At 42.9% G+C, this 12,371-nt stretch overlaps 1 protein-coding gene across 1 annotated transcript in view; it reads right to left on the bottom strand.

Annotated features, from left to right (window-relative positions):
• Positions 1 to 871: 871 nt before the first annotated feature.
• tenm3 (teneurin transmembrane protein 3) overlaps positions 872 to 12,371 on the bottom strand; it is a 712,909-nt gene continuing 701,409 nt past the window's right edge. The window contains exons 32-33 of the mRNA XM_052020035.1: positions 8,618 to 8,748; positions 872 to 2,607 (exon numbers count right to left, since the gene is read on the bottom strand). Of these exons, the coding sequence (XP_051875995.1) occupies positions 1,852 to 2,607; positions 8,618 to 8,748 (887 nt within the window). The 3' untranslated portion in view covers positions 872 to 1,851. The remainder of the gene's footprint in view (positions 2,608 to 8,617; positions 8,749 to 12,371) is intronic.

The following is a 12,371-nucleotide window of genomic DNA, read 5'->3' as shown; positions in this document are numbered from 1 at the left end:
ATTGGAGAGTCAATCACATTGTTGGTCTGGAGTCACACATAGGCCAGAACAGGTAAGGATGGCAGATTTCCTCCCCTGGAGGACATTAATTAATCAGATGGGCTTTTACAACAACCTGGTAGCTTGTGATCATCAATACTAATGATTAGTTTTCCTTTTTAAAAAATATGGATGATTAACTGAATTTAAATTCCATAGCTACCTATATGAGATTTGGACTCGGGTCTCTGGATTGTTAGTCTGGGTCACCAGTTCATTACCTTAATGACAGCACCATCATCAACATATCACATAGTGAAATCTCTGTAGTTTAAATGTCCACGAGAAAACATCCAAACATGTATTCATAATTGTAATAGTGGTTTAAACTAATGTATCTTAAATAGATTCATCATTATGCCTGTGTCCATTGCTTCTAAAGGCAAAGCCCAAAATTCTATCATCTGAAAATTTTTCTGGTGGTGCAGAACATAATCGTTTGTGGCACTAGCTGCAACAGACTCTGAAATTCATTCCATTGACTTCAGAGTACAATGCAATGATGCTACTAGATAGAGTATTTAGTGCTGTTGACAGGATACGTAGTGATGATGTGGTGCATTTAAGAGATTAAATTAAGGTCATATTCGCTCCATATTTCCTGCACAAGCTGAGAAAGCATTTCTGTAATTTTTGTTGCGAAGTCCCACTACTTTCTGCATCAAAGCAATTTCTTTTTATTTCTGACTCCAAAACTCCCACCAACATTTTTACTAACAGTGGTGAATGGATGAAAATATACCTCAAAGCAGGTTTACAAATTAAAAATTGACTTCTCATTCTGCTTTATTTTCTCAGTACACCAGTATATGCATTGGCTTCAAAAGATAACAAAAGGTGACATGTTTGCACAATTAAATACTCCTCAGGCATTCTGGCAGCCAGCTGTAAAGTAAGAAGACAGCCACTGTATTTTAAAGATTTTATTTTCAAGTATAAACTCCTTTGAAACACTTTACATAAATTAACATCTTCTGAGACTAGTATCTGATGAACAGTAAATTGGAATTCATATAAAAACTCCATAAGGTACTGGTCTCACACACTTTACAAAAAAGAAAAAAGTTTTCCTTCGCTCTGCAGGGAGGGTGATCCTGTACAGTGCGAGATTTCCCAAGGCAAATCCAATGGCGTTGTAATATTGTAGTTTTCTGTTTCTATCACAGTCACACTACTTTGCACAAAGTGTCATTGTATAAAGCAGCACGGTAGAAGGCAGAGGAAAGCCCTCCATTACTCCACAGTGCAGTGATTAAAAAGCGTTGTTTTCTCTCTGCCACTGGATCCACTTAATGTGAGGAAAGATTAAGACTACTTCTGGTAAGCAAAGGTTACTCATGTAATTATACAGTTAGTTTCTGTATTTGGACACTGATTCTAATGCTTAATACGGGTGTTTCTTAAACAACAGAAAACAGTCGACAGGTTTGGCCAAGTACAAAACGGTTAAGCTATTTTTTTACATATGTTAGTCCACCTTGGTCTGAGTGTAGTGGCATTCAACTGTAAACAATTTTTTAAGCAGTTGACAATCCTTTATATGAAGGGTGATTTGAAGTCTTTGTTTGCAGGAACACCTTTTTTCTCCTTTGTAGGGTCCAACTGAGTAGAAAAAGATCGTCCACCAAGTCCAACAGCTCTAAGAAAGAACTTGTGCTACAGATTGATCAGAACAGCCTACGTTGTGCTGCAGTGATATTTCAGTCTCCTCAGTGTAACCTGTGGTAACTAATGGCAGCAAGACTAATATTCTGTTCTTCCAGAAAAAGTGTTGAGTTTTATCTCTTTGGCAGCCACCAACTAGCCTGTGTGTTACCTCTTTCCGATTTCGTTCTGTCTTAAGAACTGAATATTGTTCACACTGTCTGCTAGTTCTGGGTATTGCTCCACGGAGAGTACATAGTACCCATCGTATCCTTGCACTTTAGCAGCACTCAGTAGCTGTCGCTTTTCTCCTTCTGTCCATAATCTGATCCCTTCCTCGCCGTCTCTCACTCTCTGCTGCTCTCTGTTCCACGCGCTTGTCAGTGCTCTCTGCCTGGCCTGTTCCAGTATCCGAGCCTTCTCCTCATCCAGGGTCGTTCCATAGCGTACGTGGAGCGACAAGGCATTGTACTGCATTTCGACATCAGCAAACCTTCGAGTCCTGCCATTCAGCACAGTGGTGGACTGCGAAACGGTGACATTGATGCCATTCTCCAGGGCCTTGCGCCCGCTGGTCAGCCTCAGAGTTCCCAGGTCACTCTCCGGCGAGGCGGTCTTTATGAAGTAGTGAGTGTCTTTCCCTTCAATGGTATAATGCAGATTGTCCAAGTAGTAAGCTCCGTTTAGCACCGCTGCAACTTTTATGCAGTCTTCGTTTGCGATGTTGAGCACGTTGGTTGTTACTTTTCCTTGACTGATTGCGAGCATGACTCCCTTGCCTACCAGAGACTTGACAGTACCGAACCAGAGCCATGGCTTCTCTCCAGTGGCCTGGTGTCTGCCAATCTGAATTTCTGGCATTTTTCCCAATCCCATGAAAGCCTTCGCTTGTCTTGCCACAGTTTGTTGTACGCCAGACAGAAACTAGGGATAAACAAACAAAAAATTACAATGAGTAAACAAAGTAGTAGACAAAAAAAATTGTACTGTTTTAAACATAATGGGATGGAAATTCAGTCACTTATGTTAAACACTTGTATACATACACGTTCCACTGTGGATAATAGAATCGAATTTCAGAAGCAAAGTACAATGTACAGCCATAATGTACAGGCAACAGCTCCACCACGATTATTCTCAACACTGTACTTCACAAGGTTGTGTTCTCAAGCCCCCTACTCTACTCCGTATATACTCATGACTAATGGGGCCAGATTCTGCTCTAACTCCATCTACAAGTTTGCAGATGATACCACCGCAGTGGGCCGTATCTCAAATAACAATGAGTCGAAGATAGAGAGCCTAGTGACATATGTCACAACAACAACCTTTCCCTCAATGTCAGCAGGACAAAAGATCTGGTCATTGACTTCAGGAAGGGGCAATGGTGCACATGCTTCTACTTACATCAATGGTTCTGAGGTCGAGCGGGTTGAGAGCTTCAAGTTCCTAGGAGGGAACATCACCAATAGCTTGTCCAAGTCCAATCACATAGACGCCACAGCCAAGAAAGCTCACCAGTGCCTCTACTTCCTCAGAAGGCTAAAGAACTGTTGCATGTCCCTTTGATCCTCATTAATTTTTTATTGATGCACCATAGAAAGCATCCGATCCAGATACATCGCAGCTTGGTATGGCAACTGCTCTACCCATGACCGCAAGAAACTGCAGAGTTGTGGACAAGCTCAGCACATCACGGAAACCAGCTTCCCCTCCACGGACTCTGTCTACACTGCTTGCTGCCTCGGTAAAGCAGCCAACATAATCAAAGACCTCACCCACCCCGAACGTTCTCTCTTCTCCCCCCTTCCATTGGGTAGAAGATATAAAAGCCTGAAAGCATGCCCTACCAGGCTCAAGGACAGCTTCTATCCCACTGTTATACAACTATTCCCTAGTATGATAAAATGGACTCTTGACCTCACAATCTACCTCGTTATGACCTTGCACCTTATTGTCTGCCTGCACTGCACTTTCTCTGTAACAGTAACATTTTATTCTGCATTCTGTTATTGTTTTACCTTGTACTATCTCAATGCAGTGTAATGAATTGATCTGTATGAATGGTATGCAAGACAAGTTTTTTTTACTGCATCTTGGTACATGTGACAATAATAAACCAATTTACCACTACAGTGCTGCAAGAGAGGAGGAACTTCTAATCTCTTATTTCCAATTTAAATGAATAGGAATGCTGAAATCTGTTTCTGAATAAAATAGATAGAATATGAGGTCATGCACTTTGGATCTAAGATAGACTGAACAGAGCTTTTCTAAACAGTAAGAAGCTAGGAATGAAGCTGAGAGATTTAAGGGACAGAAATCACTAAAATCTCAAGAATGGGTTCAAAAAGTTAATTAAAAAGTCTAATGAAATATTAGTTATCTTTTTCTCAAGGGTCTGGATGAAGGGATGAAATTAAGAACAGTTTTGGTTAGACCCCACCTTGAGCACTCTGTTCAGCTTTTGGCTCTGCCTCCCCATGACTGACAGATGCAACAGGAAGATGGATCTAGTAAGACAGGCCGGACAAACCTGGCCTGCACTCCCTTGAGTTGATGGCTCTCTAATCATGGTGTTTCAAGACGATTAAAAAAATAGGGTGGACATTGAAAATTTTTACTCTGGTAGGAAGTCCAGAACAAGGAGGTATAAAAATAAGAACCAGAGCTAATGTCAAGAAGCATTTCTTCACCAAAATGGCTGGTGTGGGTGGAGATGTGACAATTTATTTTAATGCTTGTGGACTTGGGATCTCACTTTCTATCACATAGTATGGATGTCTGACATGATTCGACCAAGAAATGGCGCCTCCTCCACAGTTAAATAGCCCTCTCATGCACATGCCCATCCACAAAGCTCAGAAATTTAGACCATAGAGTCATAGAGAGATACAGCACAGAAACAGGCCCTTCGGCCCACCAAGTCTGTGCTGAACATCAATCACCCATTCACACTAAACCTACATTAATCCCGTATTATTCTCTCCACATTCTCATCAACTCCCCCCACATTCTACCACTCACCTACACACTAGGAGCAATTTACAGTGGCTAATTAACTGACCAATCAGCACACCTTTGGGATGTGAGACCACCCGGAGGAAACTCAAGCAGTCACAGGGAGAACATACAAACTCCATGCAAACAGCACCTCAAGTCTGCAATGAACCTGGGTCCCTGGTGCTACAAGGCAGCAGCTCTCATGGCTGCAGCACTGTGCCACCGGGTAACAGTAGGTCTGCCAGTTCTCTTAAACCTTCCCTGAAGTCTTCAGGAAGAGACCAAGAAAAAGGTGGGAGCACTTCAAGATAAATTGCAAGATTTTAGGAAGATCAATAAAAACAATACCTGCACTGCTGCATTAAACAGAGCTGTTTTTTGTCCAGGTTTGCATAATTGTGAGAGGGAAATGGCAATCTGCTTCTGAACATCTGCTGCATTGTACGTGCACTTCAATAGATTCCCCGTTGCTAAAGTTACTCCTGGTTTAACTCCTTGACCTTTACCATAGCCTTGAAGAGGGATAGGAGCAGGCGATATGGGAAAGTCTTTAACTGGGGGAGGGGGAATTATGATGCTATTAGGCAGGAACTTGGGAGCGTAAATTGCAAACAGATGTTCTTGGGGAAGTGCACAGCAGAAATGTGGAGGTTGTTCAAGGAATACTTGCATGGGACTCTGGATAAGTTTGTCCCATTGAGGCAGGGTAAGGATGGTAGAGTGAAGGAACCGTGGTTGACACGAAATGTAGAGTATCTTGTCAAAAGAAAGAAAGAAGCTTACCTAAGGTTTAGAAAGCATGGGTCAGACAGGGCTCTGGAGAGTTACAAGGTAGCCAGGAGGGAGCTTAAGAATAGACTTAGGAGAGCTAGAAGGGGGCATGAGAAATCCTTGGCGAGGAGGATCAAGGAAAACCCCAAGGTGTTTTACACGTATGTGAAGAATAAGAGGATAACTAGAGTGAGGGTAGGACCGATCAGGGATAAAAGAGGAAACACATGCCTGGAGTTGGAAGAGCTATTGGAGGTCCTTAATGAATACTTTGCTTCGGTATTCACCAGAGAAAGAGACCTTGACATTTGTGAGGATCGCATACGACAGACTGATATGCTAGAACATGTTGATGTGAGGAAGGAGGATGTGCTGGAACTATTGAAAAACATTTTAGGTTAGATAAGTCACTGGGGTCGGACAGGATATATCCTTGGCTATTACGGGAAGCTAGGGAAGAGATTGCTGTGCCTTTGGTGATGATCTTTGCATCCTCACTGGCCACAGGAGTAGTGCTGGATGATTGGAGGGTGGAAATGTTGTTCCTTTGTTTAAGAAAGGAAGTAGGGATAACCCTGGGAATTACAGACCAGTGAGTCTTACTTCAGTGGTGGGCAAATTACTGGAGAAGATTCTTAGAGACAGGATTTATGGGCATTTAGAGAAGCATAGGCTGATTAGGGACCGTCAGCATGGCTTTGTGAGGGACAGGTTGTGCCTCATGAGCCTGATTGAATCTTTGAGGATGTGACAAAGCACATTGATGAAGGTAGAGCAGTGGATGTGGTGTACATGGATTTTAGTAAGGCATTTGATAAGGTTCCTCATGGAAGGCTTATTCAGAAAATCAGGAGGCATGGAATCCAGGGAAACTTGGCTGTGTGGTTTCAGAATTGGCTCGCCCACAGAAGACAGAGGGTGGCGGTAGATGGAGCGTATTCTGCCTGGAAGTCGGTGTTCCGCAGGGATCTGTTCTGGGACCCTTGCTCTTTGTGATTTTTATAACTGACTTGGATGAGGATGTGGAACGGTGGATTAGTAAATTTGCTGATGATACAAAGGTTGGGGGTGTTGTGGATAGTGGAGAAGGTTGCTGTAGATTACAACAGGATATTGATAGAATGCAGAGCTGAGCTGAGAAGTGGCAGATAGAGTTCAACCCCAAAAAGTGTGAAGTGATACACTTCGGGAGATCGAATTTGAAGGCAGGATACAAGGTTAATGGCAGGACTCTTAGCAATGTGGAGGGACAGAGGGATCTTGGGGTCCATGTCCATAGATTCCTCAAGGTTGCCACGCAGGTCGATAGGGTTGTTAAGAAGGCATATGGAGTGTTGGCCTTCATTAGTTGGGGTACTGAGTTCAAGAGCCGTGAGGTGATGTTGCAACTCTATAGAACTCTAGTCAGACCACACATGGAGTATCGTGTTCAGTTCTGGTCGCCTCATTATAGAAAAGGATATGGAAGCTTTAGAGAGGGTGCAGAGGAGATTTACCAGGATGTTGCCTGGATTGGAGAGCATATCTTCTGAGGATAGGTTGAGCGAGCTAGGGCTTTTCTCTTTGGAGAGAAGGACTTCATAGAGAGGTACAAGATGATAAGAGGCATAGATCGAGTGGACAGTCAGAGACTTTTTCCCAGGGCGACAATGGCTAACACAAGGGGACATAATTTTAAGGTGATTGGAGGAAAGTATAAGGGGGATGTCAGGGGTAAGTTTTTTACACAGAGAGTGGTGGGTGCGTGGAGCGCAATGCCGGCAGAGGTTGTGGGGGCAGATACATTAGGGACATTTAAGAGACTCTTAGATAGACACATAAATGATAGAAAAATAGGGGGCTATGTGGGAGGGAAGGGTTAGATAGATCTTAGAGCAGGATAAAATGTCGGCACAACACTGTGGGCCGTAGGGCCTGTACTGTGCTGTAGTGTTCTATGTCCTATGTTTACTGAGGGCAACGTTCTGCCAGGTTATCGAGAAGTGCCCACAAAGACTTTAAAGACCTTGTTTGCACAAGGTTGCATATTGTTGAAGACAAAAGTCTTGTTGAAATGGCTGCCTGAATGACAGTGAGAGGGATTGCTCTGAAGCTTAGTTTGATCCCAACCAACAGTCAGTAGCTGTAGCAGGGGTGGACAGGCAGTAAGTGTTTGCACATGGCTGGAGAATAGGGAGCCTATAATGGGAATTTGGGTGGTAAGTTTTGGAAGGAAATCCAGGACACTAATGAGGCAAGTCTCAATGCACAAGCCTTACCTCATTGTACGTAGGACCACAAGGAAGAATTTAACCCAAGCACTACAAGAAAGGGATAAGCCTGCGACTGCTGATCGCCCTTTTCTGTCTCTAGAATGTACTCTGTACGAATGGAACATTATGGACCATCTCTTGCACCACCATGGACTTGTTTTCGGTTGTGTCTTTTGCAAAAAGGTCTTGCTTTTGCACAGTCTTTTTATCACTATACGGCACAATTTTATGTACAATTTATGTATAATTTACATTCAAAGTCAAAGCTGAGTTTATTTTCATATGCACAAGTACATGTATGCACAGGTGCAATGAGAAACACTCACAGCAGCATCACACACACACACACAGCATCAGATAAGCAGCATTCACAAGAAAAACATAAATTAAATATAAATATTACACAAATTTTACAAGAAAGGACACAATTTGAACAAAAAAAGTCCATTTTAGTGCAAAGTGATCAAAGTGGTCATAGTGTGGTGATTAAGCTAAACTGTAGTGATTAGGGTTGTACCAGTTGGTTCAAGAACTGCATGGTTGAAGGGAAGTAGCTGTTCTTGAACGTGGTGGTGTGGGACTTCAGGCTTCTGTACCTTCTGCCCGATGGTAGCTGTGTGTTGTCTGTACCTGCGTGCCTGTGATGCTGCTGCAAGCAAGCTTTTCATTGTACTGTACATCACCGCACTTGTGCATATACCAATAAACTCCACTTAAAAGACTTGAACTTGAAAGTCAGCTTGTTACGGAGAGTGCACAGCATAACTTTAATGTCAACCTTTTTGTCAAAGGAAGATGCCAGTGTCTCAACTTCCCCACCCTCTAAGGGCTGGTATGATTATCCATCACCTCCAATGGGTTGCTTTGTAACACCCAGTCAAATAGCTGATTGTGTTGGTGAATCTTACCGGTACATCATCCCATTCTTGACTCCTTAAAAGCTCATATGAGGGTTCCTCCAGGCCCTGTCTGGGTATAGGAAAACCAGGAATAACATTGTGGAGTTGAAACCCAAATGTCAGTAGCCAGCTGTTCACATCTGTGGAGACAATGTAATTATGAGATGGCAAATACAATGGAATGGTACACAGAATGGTTGAAGATAAGCAAGTGTTTCATACACTGTTTCACTTTGGCACACTAGAAACATGAGCTTCTTCGACGCGTGTCATTTCTTGCTTAATCTTTAAGAGCAATCCGAGCCTTTATACTGCAAAATCAAAAGATCATTTTGCCTGTCATATCTAAATTTAGAGAAGATCCGTTGCTCTATGTCTGGATCTATTCTGGACTTTCAAATATTACGGGGACCTTTTTTGAACTACTTTCAAAACCACTGATTTGGTGCTTAATGTACAGATATTGGCCAATACTACTATGTCTTTAGGATGCTATTAAACAGCTTTGGTTTTGGTAATGGGGTTAGTTTTTTTTAATAATAAAATTATTCCAACTTATCAATATCAATTGATATCTTTTTGTTTATCAACATGAAGCATTGTGATTTCTAGTGTGATTCAATACAATCTATTTTGTAACATTTTCTTTTTTTTCCTTTGTTTCATGCATTTTGTACTTCTTATTTGAAATTAATAAAAATATTGAAAAAGAAAGAAAAGATCGTTTTGCCATCTTTTCCTCAAGCTTTTCAACAAATTTGCAACTGGGTGATATTGGCAGGTGTGATGGCAGCTGCTGTCTGTTGGAAGTGTGATGGTAGGAAGAGGTGGGTAGTGGAGGGTGTGATTGTGGTACGTGTGAGTGCAGGAGGGATGTTAGCAGGAGATATGACTGGAGAAAGGAGGAAGTGTGACCATAACAGGTGTGAGCACAGGAAGTACGGCTGCAGGAGAGGCAGCTGTGAGAAGAGTGGCTGTGGCACTGTTACTGCAGGACGCGTATCATGGCAGGTGTGAGCACAGGAGGCATGGCTGCAGTAAGTGAGCCTGCAGGAAGTGTGACTGTAGGAAATGGGCTGATGAAGGTGATATTGGGAGGATCAACAAAACACTTGCATTCAACGTAGGTTGTTGTGGGTCTCTGAGGAGGATAGATGAAAGCAATCTGGAGCCAAGTGGTTGACGTCACAACAGCCAGTGGTGGGGGAAAGAGTTCTAGAAGGGTTGTAGCCCTGGAAAAAGTTGCAGGAACAAGGAGGGAAGGGCAGAGACTGCTCAAGGCTTTGACCACAGGGGTGAGTATTTTAAATTTGAGGTCATGGGGCAATAAAGTTCACTAACATGGGTGAATGTGGCACGGTACGATAAAGTACAGGCAGTAGGATTTAGGATAAGTGGTACTCTATGGAGAGGGGCAGATGAGAATTCAGCAAAAAGAACCTTGCAGTGGTCAAGTTTGGATGAGACAACAGCATGGGCAAGAGTTTCAGAAGCTGATGGGCTTAAGCCTGCATTGTTACTGAGGTAAAATAACGGTGAGGATTGAGGAATGGCAGCAATGGGGAAAATTCAGCTTGGGAGTCAGATAAACCCATTGCCTTAACATTTTCAAGTAGAAATTTAGATCAATCACCCTGAATACTAGAGAAACTTTAGCCGATGGTGGGACTGAAATTATTTCAATACATTTTGTTTTACAGTGCAACAAACTGTGGCCTATATTTGCATCAATTTATCTGGACCTTGTACTGATCTATTGTTTAAACAAATCCACCCTTGCTAGTGAAAAATCAATGAGCCCTTCAGTGGAGTTAATATGCCACTGAAAATTACCATGCTTGAATACATAGTATTTACTGAGGTCTTTCTTATGAATGAATTAAGAATTCGTCCTCAGTCACATGTACGAAATGAGCAATGGCATGGTAGCTGTGCAAAATAAACAAACTTTTTAAGAACTGCAGATGCTGGAAATCTGAAATAAGAACAGAAAATGTCAGAATTGGCAAAGGGTCTTTTACCTCAAATGTTAATTCCATTTCTCTTTCCACAGATGTTACCTGACCTGCTGAGTCTTTACAGCATTTTCTCTTTTTATTATTGCTGGGTAAAGTATCTGATTTTGTAATTCAGCTCCAGGGAGTTCAATGAAACTGGATTTCAGAAGGAAAGCACATCACACAGTTGCTCTCTTAGAGTCATACAGCACAGAAACAGGCCCTTTGGCCCAACAGGTCCATGCCGACCAAGATTCCCATCTAGACTATTCCCATTTGTCTGCATTTAGCAACCCTGGGAAAAAGACTGTGCATTGACCCTATCTATGCCTCTCATGATTTTATACACCTCTACAAGATCACCCCTCATTCTCCTACACTCCAATAGAAAAAATCCCAACCTGCTCAATCTCTCTCAGTCCTGGTAACAACATCTTACTGAGCATTTTGCAACTGTGGTTGAATTTCTACCACACATTCTAGGGTGCTTGATGTCAGGCATTTTATAAACTGGTTAAATAGGCTACAAGATGATGGAGCTGGTGGTGAAAAGCTGTTGATTAGGGAACTCAACATGGAAGACTGGATAATCCATTACCTGGAACAGGCAAGCTGGCATAAACCATGGGACCTTTGATGATTAATCAGATCTCCTGTGCAGACAATCCCCTCACAGGGAACAAAAGCCAATGCTTCAAAGGGTATAGTGGTCCTGTCTGGACAAATATTAGTAATATGTATGGGCCCAGCAATTAAAACTGTACTCCTTTAGTCTCCCGTTGGCCACCGACTTCAATTCCGCATCCTACTCCCATACTGACATGTCTATCCATGGCCTCCTCTACTGCCACGTTGAGGCCAGGTGCAGGTTGGAGGAACAACACCTCATATTCCGCCTTGGGAGTCTCCAACCCGATGGCCTTAAGTTCTGGTAACCCCACCCCTTCTTTCTCTCTGCCCCCCCCCCCACTTTTGTCTTCCCTTATTCCTGTGGTTCCCTTCTCCCATCTTGATGACCTGCCCATCTCCTCTCCTCCCCTCCTCCATCCTCCACGGTCCACTGCCCTCTCCTACCGGATTCCTCCTTCTTCAGCCCTTGGCCTCTTCTACCCATCACCTCTCAGCTTATTACATCTTCTTCCGCGCACCCCACCCCCCCACCCACCTACCTTCTTACCATCCCCCTCGCACCTGGACTCACCTATCCCCTGCCTGCGTGTACTCCTCCCCCTCCCCCCCACCTTCTTATTCTGGCTTCTGTCCTCTTCCTTTCCAGTCCTGATGAAGGGTCTTGGCCCGAAACGTCGACTGTTTATTTCCCTCCATAGATGTTGCCTGATCTGCTGAGTCCCTCCAGCACTTTTTGTGTATTGCTCCAGATACATCCAGCATCTGCAGAATTTCTTGTGTCTCCTGAAGTCTTAACTGCTCGTGGTTTTTGTCGGAATGGGGAAGAGTGTGTCTTCACAGGAAGGGAATTTACATGGTCTGGAGGTAGTACATAAGAACTCAGATCCTCTATAATTGCAGCAAACATTTAGAGATATGTTGAGAAATAGTTTGCCCCAGTCTCTGTGTATGAGATTTATGTTGCGTTGTTAGATCATCACACACCATGGTGGCATCACCATTAAATTCACTGAAATAATCCAATTTTGCCTATTTGACAAGGATATTATACAATTGTGCTGCACATATTTCAAAAGTTACCAGGGGAAATTTACTTAAAGTAAACACTGGAGATAACGTCCCATTTATGGACAATA

This window comes from Pristis pectinata, chromosome 7 (assembly GCF_009764475.1).
Source record: "Pristis pectinata isolate sPriPec2 chromosome 7, sPriPec2.1.pri, whole genome shotgun sequence".
Lineage (NCBI taxonomy): Eukaryota > Metazoa > Chordata > Chondrichthyes > Rhinopristiformes > Pristidae > Pristis > Pristis pectinata.
This window is presented reverse-complemented; position numbering and strand designations above follow the sequence as displayed.